At 33.4% G+C, this 20,754-nt stretch overlaps 1 protein-coding gene across 2 annotated transcripts in view; it reads left to right on the top strand.

Moving 5' to 3' along the window:
- Positions 1-20,754, top strand: part of LOC145287909 (allograft inflammatory factor 1-like) — a 185,922-nt gene that overhangs the window by 86,263 nt on the left and 78,905 nt on the right. For both annotated transcript variants that reach the window (XM_080135857.1, XM_080135856.1), the window contains exon 2: positions 5,821-5,882. In XM_080135857.1, the coding sequence (XP_079991983.1) occupies positions 5,821-5,882 (62 nt within the window). The remainder of the gene's footprint in view (positions 1-5,820; positions 5,883-20,754) is intronic.

Below are 20,754 nucleotides of genomic sequence, written 5' to 3'. Positions count from 1 at the left end.
TTTTTTTTTAATTTTGTGTTTTAATCACTACAAACAAGGCATGTTGCCACTTGAAATTTGAGATCGTTTCTAATAGGAAATTGTGGGGAGTTGAGCAGCAAGATGTCTTAACTTCAGCAGGTTAGTACAGTCAGGGAAGCAGGAAACAGAAATCTCAACAGTATAAAGATGGGCTTCTGCCGCTTGTCGAGTTAGTTGGAAGTGTGTACGACGGGGGGTTGGGGTACAAGTGCTATAAGTTCATCAGAGCGCATTCCATTAAAGTGCTTATAAAACAGGCACAATGATGCATTATTACAGTGATGTGACAGGAGTTGGAGCTCGGTCGATAGTGCAGTATCTGTTAGATTTGAGACTCATTTTTGAACCCTGTTTAAGGGTGAGAGACTAGTGTTAGATGCATCAGTCCAGATGTGGCAACAATATTCCAAACTGTGGCTTTGTAAAAATATAGGTTACTCTCTAGTGTACTTTTCTAGCACGGTAGAGGAAACCCACCTTCCTTGCAGTAGCCTTGGTAATCTCCTCAGTGTATTTGTGCCAATTCATGTTTCCTGTAAATGTTAAGCCAAGGAGTCTGAAGAATGGCTTCTCAGGTAGAATGTTTTTTTTTTTCATTCTATTAAAAAAAGATGCAGAAATCATGATACCATTTTCCGGTTTCATTTTTCTTTTGATTAACTTTTTCCTGTGACCATTTTCCTTGTTACTTTTTAGTTGAATTCATATGATTATGAGAAAGTATTTTAATTAATTACTTAATCCTTAGAAATGACATCTCAAATCTTGCTTTGTTTTATCCTAAGGGGCTGACAAGTTTGATCTTGAATTATCCTCACCAATCGTTTGGTTTTTACCTGACAAAAACCTTAAACAAACAAAGACGAGGACATTCGTAGCTGAAATAATTAAAGACTCGTTTTATAAACATGCAACAGGATCTGGCTTGTCGTTTTTTCTTCTTTTGGTCTTCCTCATTTTAATTAAATCATTATTGAACGAAATGAAACTCAACTTGAAGGAGACCCTAATTATTTTAATCAGGTGTCACTTAGGACATAGCCTTTATGGACTAAAAATGGCAGGAACTCATTATGTGTCAAATTGAAATCATTGTAAAGTTTATCTTTTTAGAAATGATTCCATCACGATAATCAAATTGGAATCAATTATCACTTAAGAAAAAAGAAAGAAAGAAAAACAGAAGAGGGTTGTTTTTAAAAGAGTCGATATTAAATGAGTGGAGCTCTTTAGAAATGAAGTCAAGAATTTTCAAATTCAGTTCCTTTACAGGTACTTTAAAATTTGAAGAGTTTGAATGGAAAACGCAATAAATACCATCTTTAAAATTGTGAAGCTATCACTACAAGAAGTGCTGCATTTCAACACATGACAACAAGCTCAAATCATTATATTTTTTAAATTTGTTTAGATGAGACTTGATAAATTGTATCATTTGGATTATTCAGACTACTGTTCTCATCTTCAGTGTTATTCACACAGTTTTGTGGCCAATGTAATCGTCAACCTTCTTCATGTGCATCTTATCAAAACTCAGGAATTTTTCTGTCGAAATTGGGAATCTGCACAGAATTCTAAACAGAACACTTTAGTTAATCCGCGGGAGTAGCATGTCCTCGTTCCAATCAACCATGACCAGGTAGAAGTCTTAAGTAATTCACAATTGACAAACTATAATAAAAAATCACAAGCAAAATATAATGCTGTACACATAATAATATGTTGACACCTGGGACCCATCACGATGCAGTAGAGTACGTCGCAAAGGAAGACAAAGAATAGGATGTTTTAGGTTTCAAGAAAAGACCTTTATTCCCCATTCTCTCACCATACGTGACTACTTGTTTCTACTGTGACGTCACCCACGTCTTTAACATGATCGTCTTCTCTAATGCCTTTTCTTTCCTTTTTATGGTCTTTTTCTTTCTCCTTCCTATGACATTATTTCGCACACGGCTCGGTATGTGCATAAAGCTGCCATATGCGCGTCCACGCTCTGTTACAAAACTAGAATGTGAACTTTGGTTTACTTTTGGCAGCCTCATGACTGTCAATTCCTTTTTTGTTTTTGTCCTTTCTAGTCCCCCACAATCCATCCAGGGGATAGAATTTCTGTTTTTTGGGTCAGCTGATGTTTTGAGTGGGTAGTATGTAGAGATTGTAAAGCTTCTCATAGTATTTATCATCATTTAGCAGGAAATCTTCAATCCATCTCACTACCTATTATCATCGAAAGTGTTCTGAGTTTTGATAAGTGATAAATTATTATAAAAAAAATAAAAATAAATTTACCGACATTTTGTTCCTAATATATATATATATATATATATATATATATATATATATATGGGGGGGGGGCTTAGCCAGCATTCTTTTTTTTTAGGTATATATCATTAAATAAAATAGACATTTTGTGTCTACTGATTCTAGTTTGGATCCTTTTTATTTGAATTAAGTTCCTTGCTCCTGGCAAGAATTGATGATATATATCACTATTTCTATTTATTGTAGACCCAAGTATTTTCGAATCCGTCCGGATTCATTCATCAGAGATAATCAACCGAACTGGTTCTGGAACAATTAATAGAGTTTTTATTATTATTGCATTTTTGCATATATATATATATATATATATATATATATATATATATATATATATATATATATATATATATATTAGGAAGGGAAGACTTTTATGATTCATGATTAAAAGTAAATTTGTGTATATATATATATATATATATATATATATATATATATATATTATTTTAATCTTCTCTCCAAAAAGGGGGAAAAAGTGGAACAGGAGAGAAAGAGAAATGTTCCCCTTTTTCCCCCATTTTGGAAAGAAGATTAAAGGAATATATATATATATATCTATAATTATATATATATATATATATATATATATATATATATATATATATATATATATATATATACACAAATTTACTTTTAATCATGAATCATAAAAGTCTCCCTTCCCAATTGCTATATTTAAATTTTGTATCTCTAAAAACATTATGAAATATATATATATATATATATATATATATATATATAGTAATTTATAAAATATATATGGCGATTAAGCTACACTGAATATTCGGCATTTCATCCACTCTAGGATTCTTCAGGCTTATGCGCAAATTCTGTGGTTGTTTATCGTTTTTATATGGTCCTCTTCTATTGAGGATTTAGTTAGCCAATCAGCTTTCTAGTATCCACTGCGCCCCTTCCTATCAGCCAATGGGCATGCATTTTATCGAACAAAGGATCTGTTTTAAAACTAGTTTAGTGGTTTAAGGCAGACATTTTCTTTTCTTTTTTTTTTGTTAGTTTATATATAAATATACATATGTGTACATACATATATGCACATATATATATACATATATATATGCATACATATATGTGTGATCGTTTATGTATATTCATGTTTATTTAATTTATTTATTTGTTTATTTTCTATTGTTTTTGTTAGTTTTAAAACTATTTTGTATCGCTATCCTAGAGTAAATTTTATTTTGTGAACACAGTTATTTGCTATTTCTCTTCTACAGTTTAATAGATTTTGGGGTTCTTTAAAGTACAGGATAGCAAATTTTTCATGAAGGCATAATTTACATGGGGCGTCTAAATGCCTACACATGGTAGCTTGTCTTATTATTTTCTATTCCACTACTAGTGAATAAATACTGGGAACTCAAAGAAAGCGGACATTCGCCGGTAGTCGAATGGAAAATAATAAGACAAGCTTAAGCCTGAGGAATCCTAGAGTGGATGAAACGCCGAATATTCAGTGTAGCTTAATCGCCATATATATTTTATAAATTACTAACTAGCTCTACCTACGTATTGAGCACTTTTGAAGTAAATACTTAAAGTTTACACATAAATCTATACTTTCGTATATTAATTTTATGTGAGTAAATGAAGTAGTTATATATATATATATATATATATATATATATATATATATCACTTGATATTATATATATATATATATATCACTTGATATTATATATATATATATATATATCACTTGATATTATATTTTCATTTTCACTTCATTTTTTAAATCACTGAAATAAGATTTTTAAATAATTTCGTGTTTCGGACGTTCTAGCGTTTTTTTTTTTAAACGTCCTCTTCAGAGATTTTAACACCCGAAACGCATTAAAACTATTTCAAAAAATTATTTCAATGATTTAAAAAATGAAAATATCAAATATCAAATGATAAAACAAGTATAAAAACCTAACAATTGTTGGTGACCCTACTCATTTAATATATATTTTTCTCTCGTTGGAAAATCTTAACCCATTTTATATATATATATATATATATATATATATATATATATATATATATATATATATAGAGAGAGAGAGAGAGAGAGAGAGAGAGAGAGAGAGAGAAAGAGAAAGAGAAGGAGAGAGAGGTGGGCGCACGCGCGTGTGTTTGTGAGAAGAATTCCTAATCCAAGAGAGATAAAATTAGTTCACCTGACAAGAATACTTTCTACTAATTTTTTGTCACTGTACAAATTTGATACCTTGAATCCTTGTCTAAATTTGAAACAAAAGTGCTTATGTGATTTCACACCAGAAAAAGGATCTAAAGAAGTACAGGAAATCAGGGATTTTTTTCTTAAATAAATCTTTACTGTGAAATAAATTTAATACGAATTTTTTATTATCCTTATTTTTGAATGGAAGATTTTAGAAATATTATGTTACCCCTCCTCCAAACCTTCAAATGACTTTAAAGAACTTTAATTTGTTGGAATATTTATTGATGTGCAATCTTGGAGAACTCTGTTCGATATTTTTCACCATTTGGAATAGTAGCCTCAAGACAAATATTTCTGTATAATAAATAAATAAAAAAAGATTTTGCTTTGAAATGATTTTTTTTGTTATATATGGCATAATTATGTTGTCACTCTGGTTCTTGTTAGATCAAAATGTTAAGCAACATTGCGTCTGGTCAGTCCCAGATGGATGACTATTTGGGAATATCAGGCGCTGTATGTAGGATGTTGACACCTTGATGCACTTCAAAACCATAACATCGAAAAATCTAATGCTGGCATGCATGCAACTGGAGACCGCTTGTGAATCTAATATGCCCTTGATATTTCTGCCTTTGGTGGAAGCCTGTTCAGTCTGCCTCTTATGTATGTATGCTGTTGGTATATACATAATTCCAGTTTAGATTTATCAAAAATAATTCTAAAAACAAAAAAATATTCTGTTTTTCTTTTTTAAAATCACCTTATTTATTGAATACCTACTTGTGTTGGTCGTCTTTATACCAAACTAGCCTGAGTGCCCAGCGGTGCACGGGAGATGTGTGCTTAGAAAAAAAAAGTGATAGTAGGCAGGCAGGCTCGAACCCATGATACAAAGGCGGAAAAGAACCGATCCCCCATTTTAGAAAACTGCCCGGTTGAAGGTGAAAGAATGAACGTTTTTAGCCAACTTTTTCGATATTTGTTATACGAATGATCGAGCTTCAAAACGATACCGATCTCGTGAAAATCCGTCACCTCTATCGAAAGTTTTAGGCAAACATACATACATGCATGCATACATACATACATACATACATTTAAGCAGACAGGTTAGATTTATATAATAGAAGATGGCAGCAGAGTTGTTTGTAGAAAATTTTGCTTATTTGATAAAAAAACAAAAAAACAGCTCAGTCTTTTGCTCGCTTTTAAATGACCACTTGATAAATGATTGTTGTTTGATTACTCATCAACTTTCTTTTCTTTTCGCATCTTTCCAGGGGGCAAGGCGTTCGGAATGCTCAAAGAGAAGCAAGATACACATTTATCAAGAATCAATCAGGTTTGTGTTACTTGATCCTTTGGTTATCCCCAACTTCCGCGTTTTTTTTTTTTTTTTTGTTTTTTTTACTTCCGGTTTCTGTTGACCATTCTGTTTCATTAATGTTTACCAGTTTTAAAATATTCTGTTATTCTGAAAATCAGACAAGTTCGTTTGCTTATTTTAAAAGTGATAAACATTAATCAGAAGTTACTTTTCCAGAGCATTCATCGTGAAACAGAACGGTCAACAGAAACCGAAAGTCAAAAATAAATAAATAAGTAAATAAACATGTTTGGAGACAACCGATCGTTTTTCTAAACAATCTGGTCAATTTTTACAATGTGTTCCAGCGTATTATAAACACCCCAACCTCCCCATGCTAAGAACGGCTTTCCAGGTGTGTGGGGGGGGGTTATTCCGAAAGTTGTTCTTAACATGGGGAGGTTGAGGTGTTTATGATACGCTAGGGCACGTCGTAAAAATTGACCAACAATCTTTTTTTTTTTTTTTTTTTTTACATTTTCACCCCAAACAAGGCACATTGCCACTTTGGTGTAGGGGACTACTATCAGGGACATAAGCTACTGGGGTACTATGTAGGGAGTTGGGCAGCAAGATGTCGGTTTACGTTACACTTGAACTTCTGCATGTCAGTACAGTTGGGGAAGCAAGGACCCAGAAGGGAATTCCAAAGTCTAACGGTTCTGGGGAAGAAACTACTGGACTAGAAAGCTCTCTTACATCTAGGGATCTCTACTATGTAGGAGTGGAAGTTAGCTGCTTGGGTTTGTCGAGGGTATTTACATCGTGGGGGCATGTGCTTGCAGTTCGTTAGAGCATTCACCATCAAAATACTTGTAGAACAGGCAGAGGGATGCAACATTTCATCGGTGGGACAGAGGCTGAAGCTTAGATGACAGTTCAGGACCTACTAGGTTGGCGATTCTCTTTTGAACCTTGTCTAGAAGCGAGAGACTAGTAGCAGATGCACCAGCCCAAATATGACAACAATACTCCATACATGGGCAAATGGTGGCCTTATAGAGGTACAGGATACTTTTGGGCGTTAGTAGCTTTTTAGCACGGTAAAGAGAGCCTACCTTTTTCGCAGCGGTACTGGCAATGCTCTCAATGTAATTGTTCCAACTCATGTTTCCTGTGAATGTTAGGCCGAGGAGTTCAAAAGAAGCACTTTCAGATAATGAATCTTTGGCCATTGCTATTGGTGGTAGAGAAAGTTTCTTGTAATTATTGAAGGAAAGAAGCTTAGTCTTGGTAGCATTGAATGTGACCATCCATTTTTGTCCCCATTCTACTACAGATTGAAGGTCATCCTCTAGTATTTCTGCCATTTCCTTAAATATGAGTTCATTTGTTTTCCTGTCGTGCCTGATATAGAGCATGGTGTCATCAGCATATATACCCATCTCAGAGGCAATTTTGTTGGGAAGGTCATTTATGAATATTAGGAATAAATAAATAGATTGACCCTTGAGGCACTCACGCATTTATATCATATTGTTTAGATGTACCACCGTTGAGGACAACCTGGATTTTTCTCTTATCTAAGAAGGATTTAATTATGTTAAGTATTCGCCCAGTGATACCGTATGATTCGATTTTCCTGAGAAGACCTTAATGTGATACCCTGTCAAAAGCCTTAGATATATCTAGAGCTACCGCTCTACCTTCCCCTGCTTTGTTCCCCGACTACCGAATCATATTTCTATTGGCAGACTATTTCCATATGTCCACTGCCCTACTTAGCACATAACCTCATCCATCTTGAAAGAACAAAAAAAGGAATTCCAGAATTTCCAGTCGGAAGTTATTTCCAGATAACGTACATTTATCCCCATGCATCTTTCACCCTGTGGAAATTCATGGTTGTTAATTCCTTGCAAGTTTGAATTGGCACTTATGGCGATAAACAAAAATGAAGAAAAACTTTTATCGTATACCTACTATTTACAGAACGAAGATGTCATACTCCAAAAATTACGTAAATCGGTCAAGTAATTTCTTTTAAACTAAGAAAATCAAAATTTGCGATTTCTAGCGATCTTACTACTAAGCTGCATTAAACCTGATGCTTATTTTTTACCTTTGACATTTCGATTTGAGTTATCTCCCTTTATTTCATCGGATTTAGTAATGGCTGACGAAAATACTACGACTAGCTTACTTGTAAAATTTGATTTGCTTGAGTAATAAATAGGCACGGGAAATTTAATGGCTACTTCGGTAGGGGGGGGGGGCATGGTTTATAACGCCGGCTAATCATAATGATTTTTTTAAATTTTCGATTACTTTTTTATTGTGTTTGAAAGATTATAGCATAAAGTTAATTTCTCCAAGAAAAAAAAGTGTGTGAAATAAAAAATACATGGAATAATTTTATTTCAAATCTTAAAAACCTTAGATTTCACGTAAAAATTCATTATGACAAAAATCGCGTTTACATTTTTCTGGCAAGAAAAATATAAGTTTTCTGGAATTATTTCCAAGTTAAGTATTAAGTTAAAGTCTTAAGTTAATGAATTAATACAATAAATGTACTTAACTTTTGCAAAAAAAAAAAAAGTAATAATCATCCAAAAATGTGACACTTGTAGGAACGAGATTTGTTTATCATAAAAAAAAACTCTAGCGGCAAAATTCAAATATGTATGGAAGGAAAAATTAGACATAATTTATTTCTCTATTTAACATTATTCCGGCATTTTTTTTTTTTTTTTTTGAGACGCAGACCCCCATTTCTTTCATTTAAAAATGCATAAAAGTTAATTAAATTCATTACAATTTATTCATTGAAAAAGAAAGTTAGCGCCATTATTTATTAATATTAATACAGAATTACAATTGGTTAAGAAAACAATTTATAATTATTGAAAAACTTACACACTAAAAAAATACAAACCTAGGTTAAAATTCATCAGAATGTTTACATGAAATTTAAAGTTGATAAACACAAACAGGCGGGTAGTTGAAGAGAGGAGGAGGGTGGGCAAAACAGATTTTTTTTTTTTTTCAAATCTGTGCATCCGTACTTACCGACATGCAACGTTCGTATAATTTTTACCATTTTTTAATTAAATTATTTTTCTATGTTCCTGTTTTTCAATTTATTTTTTTTTACTTTATTTTTTTATTATCTTACGTTGATGATTATATGTTCATGGAAATATTAGAATCTTACATGCAAAGATACGTTAAAAATGTAAGCGTAAAAAAAGTAAAAATAAAAAAGTAGAAATAATTTTTGCAATTATAATTTTTTTGTGTGAAAATATTAAACAAACAATGCTTAATTCAATGATAATATTGGTAGTTCGAGAAATTAATTTTTCATCGAGTTATATCGATTTCGTTAATACGGAGTTTAGGGACTTTTTTCTCGTAATGTTCCTGTAAAAATTAAATATTTTTTTATTGTTACAAATTACAATGCTTTATTTACATAAGAAAAGCAAAAATAAATTCTTGCGTTTTTTATTTACTACTGAAAACCATAACTTTTGTAAAGGTATTTTTTGTTTAAACAAAATAAAACATTTTCACTAAGAGTTAAATAAAAATAGTTCATTATATTCTGCGATCATTATTTGATAAATACTGAAAATTTCATTAAAATTGGTTAATTTCCTGATTTTTTGTGAATTTTTAAATAAAGGGAGGAATCAAAATATTTCTACATTTTGAGCATCGGCATTCATTTTGCACGTACCTAGTAATAAAAAATATACTTGATCAAATTACATGATTTTTGGAATATTTCATATGTAAATCATACAGACATTTCTGTATTTTCTTTATTTTTAAATGCCGCCATGAATACCACTCTGAATAAGCGCCCGTAATTTTTCTCTCTCGATACTTGCCCATCTCAAGTGTCCGTTTCGCATCAAAGTGCGTGACACCATTGAAGGAGATTGTCTGCAGAGAATGGTCAGTCTTATTTTTGCAGAAAGACAAACTTGAATTTATTAGCACTAAAACAATACTTTTCGTAAAAGCTAATGAAACAACTGTTATTTACACTGTTCTTTCCTTTCCCGGATTTTGTGGAGGTATAGACATTTTTTTTTTTTTGTACTATTTGCATTATTCGAACTACTCTATACTTTAAGAAAATTAACATTAGTTTAAGGCATTTACTAAAAAGTCACCGTATGTAAAGATTGTTAACCTTAATCAAAGCAACGTCGAAACTGACCTGCAAAATAATCTTGCTATATGCCTCAAATATTTTAAAAATTTATTCTATTCATGCATAGAAAACTAAAGAAGAAAAATGAATCTGTTATTTTTAACGCAGTTAAATTCATGTTGTTCAATTCATTTTTAACATTGAAAACTGTTTATATATTTAAATAAAGTATATATATATATATATATATATATATATATATATATATATATATATATATATATATATATATATATATATAGTAGCAAAAGAACCCGTCGTTGACTGGGTTCAAAAGCAGCCTACAGAAAATGGACTCTGATTTATGAAAAAGGAAGGGTTGTAAAGAGATAGCTTCAAATTTGGGGGTATCAAAACCAAAGCAAAATATGATGAAAGTAAAAATAAAATATATAAACCCCACAATTTATTATACCATACCTGCTCACGCTGAAACACTTATCACAATATTCTGTGGATCTATATTAAAAAACCTTGTTAAACTTTGTGACATATTTCCATTCTATGGAGGTAAGGTGCGAACGAACACCACATAATTTTATTATACCATATTTCTTCAAACTGAAACATAATTATCAAAGTATACTTACGCAGATAGATATGAAAAGTCTTTATTAAAGTTTGTGCCTATTTCCATTCTATGGAGGCCAGGCGCGAACGATGACCCCACAATTTTATTATACCATCCCTATTTAAGTTAAAACATACTTATCAAAGTATTCTTATGTACATCTATATCAAAAATACTTGTAAACGTTTTCTTTTTAATTTTTTATTTCCATACTTTGTGGACAAGGCGCGAACACAGACCCCACAATTTTAATGAACCACCGTTCTGCCAGATCAAACATACCCAATCCTGTGTCTCGATACATCTTCTATCATTATATATAATCAGTTTTTTTTAAAATAGTCTACCATATAGGAACCTATCCGTGACCACACACACACACACACACACACACACACACACACACACACACACGCATTCAGCTTTATATTATAGATATACGCGCGTGCGCACACTAGTGTGAACTTAATAACAATTCTTCTCCAATTCCTTTAATTTTTCTATTTTGAGAGAAATAAAAGAACAATCCAATAATCTTGGCTAATTGTTCCGGATTCAATTTCAGCTGCAACAGTTGTGTTCTCAACGCCAAGGGAGACAACTCGTCCTATATTTTCGTCTTCAGCTTTGCAGAGTCGTTATGCGAGTTTTGTCTCTGTGTAAATAGGAGACATAATATACAAAGACATGATGAAAGAAGTAAATAAACACCCTTTAAGCCCAAAGGAGGGGGACTTTTTCCCTTCAACACAAAAAAATTAACAGAGCCTTTTCCCTATCGCTTGCGGTCTGTTGCTGGCCCTGTACAGTTCTAGATAGTCCCCCACCCCAGTCTTTACCTTCTCTTTTTGAGAAGGAGGGGTAGTTTAATGCTAATCGCCTGAGGTGCCCTATCGGGAAATGCTGACGGAGCTTTTTTATGCATTTTTTTTTTTTGTCCGGCCAGGATGCTCTCCCTCGATGGACACTGGCTCTTCAATCCCACATCTTCTTGCCATGAAAGAGAGATAAATACCAAACATCCATTTTGTCATGAATAAGGAAGACAGCTATCAGAGGGTTTTGATGGACCAAGACAAGATAATATTGATTATTTTCCAGTGCTGACAATAACTCGATTAACAGTGGAAAAGGGAATCTCAAAGGTTGTAACGATTTGGTGCTGATGAAATCCACCTTCATATTAAGCTACAATATGATTCCATTTAAACTCTCCAAATTCTTGTTTCTTGTCAGTGATGATATATGATAGATATATTTGTATTTTTGGTCTCTTCCTGTAAACATTCTCAACAAGCACTCGTCTAGACACACCTGTCATCAATAATTTCCTTTACTGTCAGTTCTCATGTAGCTGTTGTCTCCCTGATTCTACTTTTGCCTTTTCTCGCTCACATACCCCTATTCCAAATTCGTAGTAGTGGGCCCACATCAGTGGATTTTTTTTGTACCCAAACGACCATTAACAATGTTTTTTTTTTGTTTTGTTTTTTAAGTTTAACCTATTTTAAACTGATATAAATTATTGCACAGTAAAACAATTAAATTAAAAACAAATCATTTTTACTTGATTATTAAATTTAAAAATTATTCTAGCAAATTAACAATTTAATAAACAAAAATATTGTAGAAACTGAATTTAACTTGAAAATACTATCCCAAAAAAAAGTAGCTTTTTTAAATTTAGTAATCAACTGATATAAAGTATTGCACAGTAAAAATAATAAAATTAAAACAAAAAATAACTTTTCTTATTTCGAATTAAAGTAAAAGTGCCATTTTTTACTTGATTACAAAATTTAAAAACCGTTTTGTTTTTTATAGTGTTTTCAAGTTAAATTCCGTTTTTACGATATTTTTGTTTATTAAATTGTTAGAGAATTTGCTAGAATAACTTTTTAAATTTAGCAATTAAGTAAAAAATGGAAATTTTACTTGATTAAATCATTTGAAATAAGGAAAATAATTTTCGTTTCAATTTAATTATTTTTACTGTGCAATAATTTATATCAGTTTGAGCTAAGTTAAACTTGAAAAAAAAAACAAACATTGTTAATGACCGCTTTGGCACAAAAAAAAGTTCACTAATGTCGACCCACTACTATGAATTCGGAATGTGAGCGAGTAAAAACCGAAAGTAGAATCAGGGAGACAACAGCTACAAGAGAACCTTACTCTCTACTTGTAACTAAAGCTGAACGAAAATTCCATGAGCAAAATTTCTTTCCTATACTGTTCGTCTGTGGAATGCAATACCACGGGGATGTTTCCCAGCCGAATACAGTGTAGCCCGAATATAAGAGACTTCTTCTCCTGTACCTACAACTCTTTTATCCGGATTAAACTTATATCTGGGTTTCTTATATCCGGGCCATACTGTACATTAACACAGGTTCTAATTTGGGACAAGAGAAAATCTATCTTATATCCGTTTTTCTTATATTCGGATCTCTTATATCTGGGTTACACTGTATAACATGGTCGTTTTCAAGTCCAATGTAAACAAGTTCTTATTGAGCCATTCTCTAAAATAATCGAATACTATCAATTTACACCATTAATAATCATCATGGTGTTGTCTCACCGGTCAGCTGACACTTATTGACCTTTATTCTTGAGTGACCTTTAACTCTGAGAATTTTAATTTTTCTTATCAGTGTTATACTTAGATGGTGATACATAATAGATATATGTGTTTTATAGAAATCGCTCCAGACAAGGCATGAAGCCACTCGATGTAAGGAGCTAATGTAATGTGGCTGTTACATTTTAACCGTGTCGTTACATTTCAACCTCTCGGACCAACACGTTGTCTGGTACCGTCTCAAACAAGGAAGGACATAAAAAAAAAATACGACTCAGCATTTTATTTTTAGGTGAATACAAAAAGCATTTATTCCAGTAATTTCTAACAACGCATATCACTAACCCCGTGGCGCATGTTTCTTTACTGCCACACACGAGTCAAAACACCTCCGGTCACTTCCTTTGCTCAACCACGTGCTGTATTTTTTATTTTCTTCCTGTGACATTAGCATATGCACACTTGCAATTCGCTAAAACGGCTACTGCTGCTAACATTTTTGCTAGTCAGCTATCCTACAGCTGCTGCTGATTTCTTTCATCGACACTCTGTTACAATAGGAGAGCACCGCTTCGTTACACTAATACTAACGAAAGATGATTATCGCAAAGCCAGTCTTGAAAAATCAAAGCTATATGAGGAGAACAGTCTGCAGGGAGAGGGTTCCACAAACTTGCAGTTTTTGGAAATAAGCTTGTGGAATATGAAGCTGTATTAAAATGAGGTATTCTAACAGCGAATTAGTGAAGATCACTAGACCAACGAGTTAAATGTGCTGCCACAAAGGAAGCAGAGAATAGATAAAACTATTCTGAAGAACACATGCCATAATAGTATTTATAAAAAACTGAGATTAGCAACATCACGTCTGCAAGAGGGAGGTTGCAGAGAAGAAGAAATTACAGATATGTTTCTGTATCATATCAAGAAGAAAAATATTGATTAATTTTAATTTTATTTATTGCGGACTATTATCCTCATCTTTTCTTAGTTGTTTCACAACGTTTTGGCCAATTATTCCTCTGGCCTTCGTAAGGTGGTAACCGTGACGGATAAGAACTCTGAATCTCCTGACTGCATCCACTGCAATTACTGCCTTCCATAGTTGTCGTCTCACTACATTTTAGCCAAGTAAGCCTCTGGCCGGCTTTGGGTAGGATTGAAACCGCTATCTTCAGACAATTCTCACCTGGAACTATAGAGATTCAACGTCTCTATCCACTGCACCACGGGCCCCGATGGTTGAATTTTTTAGTCTTATAAATTCATGTTTATTATTTGATCTTCCATGGTCGAGTCCGTACCGAATGGTATATATTATTTTAATTGGAATTCATTGAAATGAGTTTTATTTATTGATTTTATTTATTGCAGACTATTATCCTCATCTTTTCTTAGTTGTTTTACAACGTTTCGGCCAACTATTCTTCTGGTCTTTTAATAAATAATACTCATCTCAATGAATTCCAATTAAAATTGATGTTTTTGGCCAATTTTTCGATATTTGTCGTTCGAAAGGTCGAGCTTCAAAAGGATACCAATCTCGTGAAAATCCGTCGCCTCTGTCAAAAGTTTTAGAAATACATACATACATATATGATAATTGATGATTGATTGATGATGATTGACGATTGCAACGTCTTGTCAGACGAGTGCCACTCCCTCAGACATTTAAAATCCATGAGCCCAAATGCCTGAGGAAGTATCTATACAAATATGATGTTACAGAGTCTTAGCTTTGTACGACAGCTAAGTCTCTCTCTCGGTTCAAAATGTTGAGATCCAGCAACAAGCAAGAGCAAGATAGCCAGCAACAAATTAAACTGCAGACCAGCTTAATGCGGGTAATGGTCTTCCGCTTTATGGTTTTTTAAATCAGAAATTTGCTTCTCCTAGAAAGGTTGCCTTCACCACGGAATAACCGTTCAATGCACATAGTAAATTTTCTATCTCCAAGAGTGAGCTATTAACCGACGCTTGGCAATCCATTGAATCATTTCGAAATTGTCAGACAGCTTAATGGCAAGTTGGAGCATCGTTATTTCTTCAGTCTGCATGAAATCATTGTCATAAACATCATTTACAAGAATTGTCTGGCGCATTCAAAGAACTCAGCAGCCATTTTCTTTCTATGTCACTGTGTCCACACATTACTGCAAGTCTCCGTGGAGGCTGAAGAATATTTTAATATGTACAACTACGCTTTACTACCACCTGTTAACATATTTCATATTATCTCCAGAGATATTTATTGGTTCATTTATTTAACTTTTGAGTAATAGGTATGTCTGCCTTAATTAGTAACCATTTCATGTATATTCATTCAAGGGAAGTACTCGTAACTAATTTATCATTGTATATTTTTAAATAAAAACTGTTTCTTTTCGACTCTCGTTTTTTTTGTTTGTTTGTTTGTTTGTTTGTTTAGCAGAAGTCTTGCTAAATTTTCCGGTGTATAACGAGGAAGGCTCCGTTCTGCTTTATACTTATGTAATTCCAATTTAATTTTAAAACTTTACATAAAAACAAAACGACTAGTATTTACTTTGAAATGATTCTTTCTTTCTTTCTTTTTTTTTTTTTTTGGAATAGTTTTATTTTTTAATAAAATATGTAATAATCAAAGTATACATTTTTTAGTCTTAACTTTCAACATTATTTTCTTTCCAGAATGGATTTATGTATTAAAAAAATATTTTAAAAGTTTACATAAGAAATAATCTTACTTTGAAATGTTTTTGTTTTTTTTATATATAGGGAGGGAAAAATATGCTTAAATATATTTTTATTCATGCATATTTCGTATTTACTATTACAGAGCAAATTCTCTGTTGAATATTATATTGTACCCAATATATAGAACTGATTTCAAAAGTAAAAAAAAAAAAAAATGACTTCGGTACCATCAGCTAGAATAGAAACCATAGCATGTAGCACCTCAGTCGTGTTTCCTACCATTTGAACTATTAACAGAAATATAAGAAAGATTTTAAATCAAACCATTTCAAGCTATGAATGAATTTGTGCATGTGTAGGAGTAATGTCGGCAAATCCCACCCCCACACTGTAGAGATCCCTAGATGTAAAAGATCTTTCTACTCCAGTAGTTTCTTCCCCAGAACCGCTAGACTTTGGAATTCCATTCCAGGTCCCTGCTTCCCCAACTGTACTGACATGCAGAAGTTCAAGTGCAACGTGAACCAACATCTTGCTGCCCAAATCCCTACATAGTACCCCAGTAGTTGTTGCCCCTGTTAATAGCCCCCTACACCAAAGTGGCAATGTGCCTTGTATGGGGTGAAAATGTAATAAAAAAAAATTTTTTAGTTGAACATTTTGCATTTCAACTTGCCGACATAGATAGTGGAACGATAAAATTGTCGCTCTAGAAAAGACAATATGATTTCATTTCCGTTTGATGAAAACGGTTTTTTTGTTGCAGACCAGTTGGCCAGTTGTGTACAAATCCCAATAGTGATAGGAGCCTTTTATCATGTCGTAAAGTGACACAAATAATGTTCAACAAGCGAGATCGAAGATGCACAGCTGTATACAACTCATGCTTTCTACCCATCCAAGTTATGACAGCAGGACCATTGCCAGCATCCTCAAAATGCATTACTGGATTGCCACGAATAACAGGGACATGCCCAGGGTGATGGAAACAAAGTTTCTGGCCATGGTTACGGTTTTTAGTGTGGTTTCAAGCGAGGGTCACATCATGCAACTTCACATCTTCGAAGTCGGCTTGAAAGTCAACACCAAAGTGTACTTGGATGTGCTGTAGAGTATGGTGATTCCTTATTACAATCAGGTGGCCGTTGGCAGACCCTGGGTGTGGCAGCAGGACTTGGTGCCAGCCCACAAGTCCACAGAGAACCGGGCTACGACTTTGTACCCTTCTCTCACTGCCCCCTCCTCCCCAAAACTGAACCCGTTGAACTATTTCATTTGATCATATGTTGAGAATATCACCAACATGACCTTCCACAACACTAAGGCAGCCTGATCGCCACCATCTGCTGAGTATTTGCCAAGTTACCGGCGGCGGTTCTTTAGGGCGACAATTTTATCGTTCCACACGGTATTTCTGTATGCATTATTCCTCCGTTCAAACAAAGATTTTACTCCTTGGTGTATAATTACTATTTCCTGTTAATTTCAGTCGTTTAAGAGTTTATCGGTTAAATATTCACACACACACACACACACACACACACACACACATACATACACACACATCTACTGTTTTATTAATATAGATTATAAAAATTATTTATCCTATAAAAAATATCTACCCAAAAAATGACTTTAAAAGAATCACTTCAAAGTTAGGATTATTTTTTTTATCTAGTGTTTAAAATTAAACTAGAATTACGTAAGTATTAATCAGAAGGGATTTTTTTCCTCATTGTACACTGGAAAGACTTCCACTAAACAGAAAGCAGAAGCTGAACAGAAACTGTTTTATTTAAAATAACTCGGTCATTTGATATTAAACAGCTTATACAGTGGTTTATCTCGACCTGTAAATTTGTCAAATAAAAATTAATTAATTAATAAGTTTTTAAAATAATTAATCAAAAGGAAAATATCATGGATAAATTTAAGTTAAGATTGAGGTATATTTTGAGGTCAAGGACAAATCGTTCTATCAAAAAGGTATTGACCCTGATATAGTTTGCCAGACCAACAATAATGCTAGTTTTACCTTAAGCCCTACAGCTGGACTAAAATGCGGTCCTGCATATGACCTTAAACTATATCCGATGGTGAGGCCCCAGCTTGCGGGCTTTGGGGAGTGTGGAGCCATCCTTTAATTGCCATTGCTCCCAGGTCCACTCTGACCTGGAGTAGTAGTACATGTTAGGGTCTCAACTATGGGTTAAATAGAAACCGACTTGAAAAAAAAAAATATATATTCTATTAAAAAAATTTTCTTCAAATAACTGGATTCGGCATTAAATAACCTGGAAAGGGTTGATATGCCGTAAAACAAAAACAACCAACCAACCAACCAACCAACCAACCAACCAACCGGACTAAAATGAAATTTCAAATATAAGCATGATAGATCAATGAAAAAAAGCTATTTTTGATTTCAGTCACCTGTATATTTATTCAAGAGAAGTAACTAATCTATTATCTATATATTAATATGATAGCGTGTGTGTTATTTTCTGTGTCACGCTTACATTCGGATTGTTTAATGGTTATGTACTTCCATTTCTTGCAATAAATAATTTTACCAAGAATTCTTCATAAGTTTTGGTTTCGGTTTCGATTATAGCTGATGGCACTCAAGTCATCTATTTTTTTTTAATAAATAATTTTAATAATTTTACCAAGAATTCCTCATAAATTTTGGTTTCGGTTTCGATTATAGCTAATAGCACTCCAATAACCTATTTTTTAAAAATAATTTTATCAAGAATTCTTCATAAGTTTTGGATTCGGTTTCGATTCAAGCTGATGAACCCAAGTCACATAGATATATATGTATTTTTTTTTTTTTTAAATCACAACTTTATAACATATAAAAATCGGTAGAACATTAACTTTATAATAATATATACAAAATCTGCAAAAATTTTAAATATCATATTTAAGCGTATTTTACGACCTGGCTACGCTGGGCGTCTCTGCTAGCTTAGATGAATATTTTGCAGTTTAAACAAAATAGCTACAATAATATCAGAGCGTCTCCATTTATGCTGAACATCTACAGAATGCCAACATCAGTATATTACATATGAATCAGTCCCCTGTGGAATTTCCACAGGTCCCACTAGTTTGATATTAATAGCTTATACACCTTCAACTTTACTGTTCATTCGCTCCATCTGTGCTTTCCTTGTAGTAAAAAGAAATCGTGCCTGCTAAAGTAGGCTTTCGATTTCATATGATTAAACTTGAAAATAAAAATACTGCCAAAAAATCAATCTTTGTTCTTTAAAAATCAACAAGCTATTAATTGTGCAAGACCCACCCCAACCATTAGATTCCCACGGTGCATATTTGATCCCAGCATCTCAACTGCACATAATTCAGTCTCTTCATTCTACTCTCATTATCTGATCAACGATATCCTTACTCTAATTCACATTCCAGCCACCCCATCTGATCTGCAGAGGATCCATATTCACCATCTGAACCAGACAGAATGGTACTATTAAAACAGATGACCTTTTCTGCTCTAGAATTTATCATTCTAAATAGTCGCTACCATTCTCAATGCAGTTTTGCCAGCAGTGGTGGCTGTGCATCGGGGTCCAGAGTGCACTTTATCACTAACATCTCTGTCACCACTCCGAAATCGACAAACCCATCTTCTGTGCTGATATCAACTGCATTGGATTTGTAAACATTCAACAGTCGCCAGTGAATAATGATCAGTTCAATTTTTTTCTGCATGAAGAAATTCAATGACGTATATTTGCTTCTGACACATGTCCATTACAGGGATTGCTTTTTTAGAGTCCCACATCGTCAATATCTGCAATAGAGAGATGAAACTTTCATGTCATGAATGCATAAGTTGAGTCGTCATACCAATCTAATTTGCAATCTCCTCTGATTCATTCAGTCGGAATAAAAAAGTAGGAGGCATTACGTACATTTTTAAAATGCTAAAACTGCTTTTTGATATTTATAATTCACTAGCGGGGGATACCCGGCGTTGCCCGGGTGTTTGGAGGTGTGTGTGTTAAAAAAAACGTTGGCCGGGTGTTTGGAGGTGTAAAAGGGAAAAAAAAAAGTTTTAATTGGAAGGTAGGATTGAACCCCGAAGCCTTGACGCAGAGGTGAAAGGGAAAAAAAGCCAGACACCTAACCATCTCGGCCACGAGGGGAGAGGAATTGATAAGCGCGTTAAGTTAAGGTTTATAAAATGAAATATACAGGTGCGAGGAAGTGGCATGATGTTTGACCTAGTTTTGCGCGGCAAGCCAGTTACTGTTTTCCCCGCTCCATCATTCGCTTTTCGAAGACGCAACGAGCTGGTAAAAGTCGGGCAAATTAAATACACTCGCAACTCCCATTGTTAAGTCATAGATATTATCATTTAGACGTGATATAAAAAGTTTTAAGAAGGAGCGATCCCCCCCACCCCCAAGAAGGCCTTGAAAAAAAGCCTTTTGCAGACATACACAAAAAGCGAGCATACATACATACATACATACAGACATTTTCGCTTTCACATATATAGATGGATGAAGAACTCCTAAGTTAAAGAGACCTAATATTTCTTACAATCCCAGGAAAACGTATCCACATATAAAGATAGATCTAGGGACAATTTATCATGATCCATGATTTTTTAAACAAAATTCCCCAAGTCTGGATTTTAACACGTATATTAAAATACTAGAGTGACCCATGGAAATTCCACAGCGGACTCTTTCATATGTAATATATTTATGTTGGAATAGCTTCCGGGCCTTGATAAGTAGTGACCACCTTGTAAGAAATAAAAAAATAAAAAAAATTCTATGGATGTTCAGCGTAAATAGAGACGCCCTGATAT

Source organism: Euprymna scolopes, chromosome 11, assembly GCF_053919585.1.
Source record: "Euprymna scolopes isolate OS-2025 chromosome 11, ASM5391958v1, whole genome shotgun sequence".
Lineage (NCBI taxonomy): Eukaryota > Metazoa > Mollusca > Cephalopoda > Sepiida > Sepiolidae > Euprymna > Euprymna scolopes.
The sequence above is the reverse complement of the archived record's forward strand: the minus strand, read 5'-3'. Positions and strand labels throughout refer to the sequence as shown.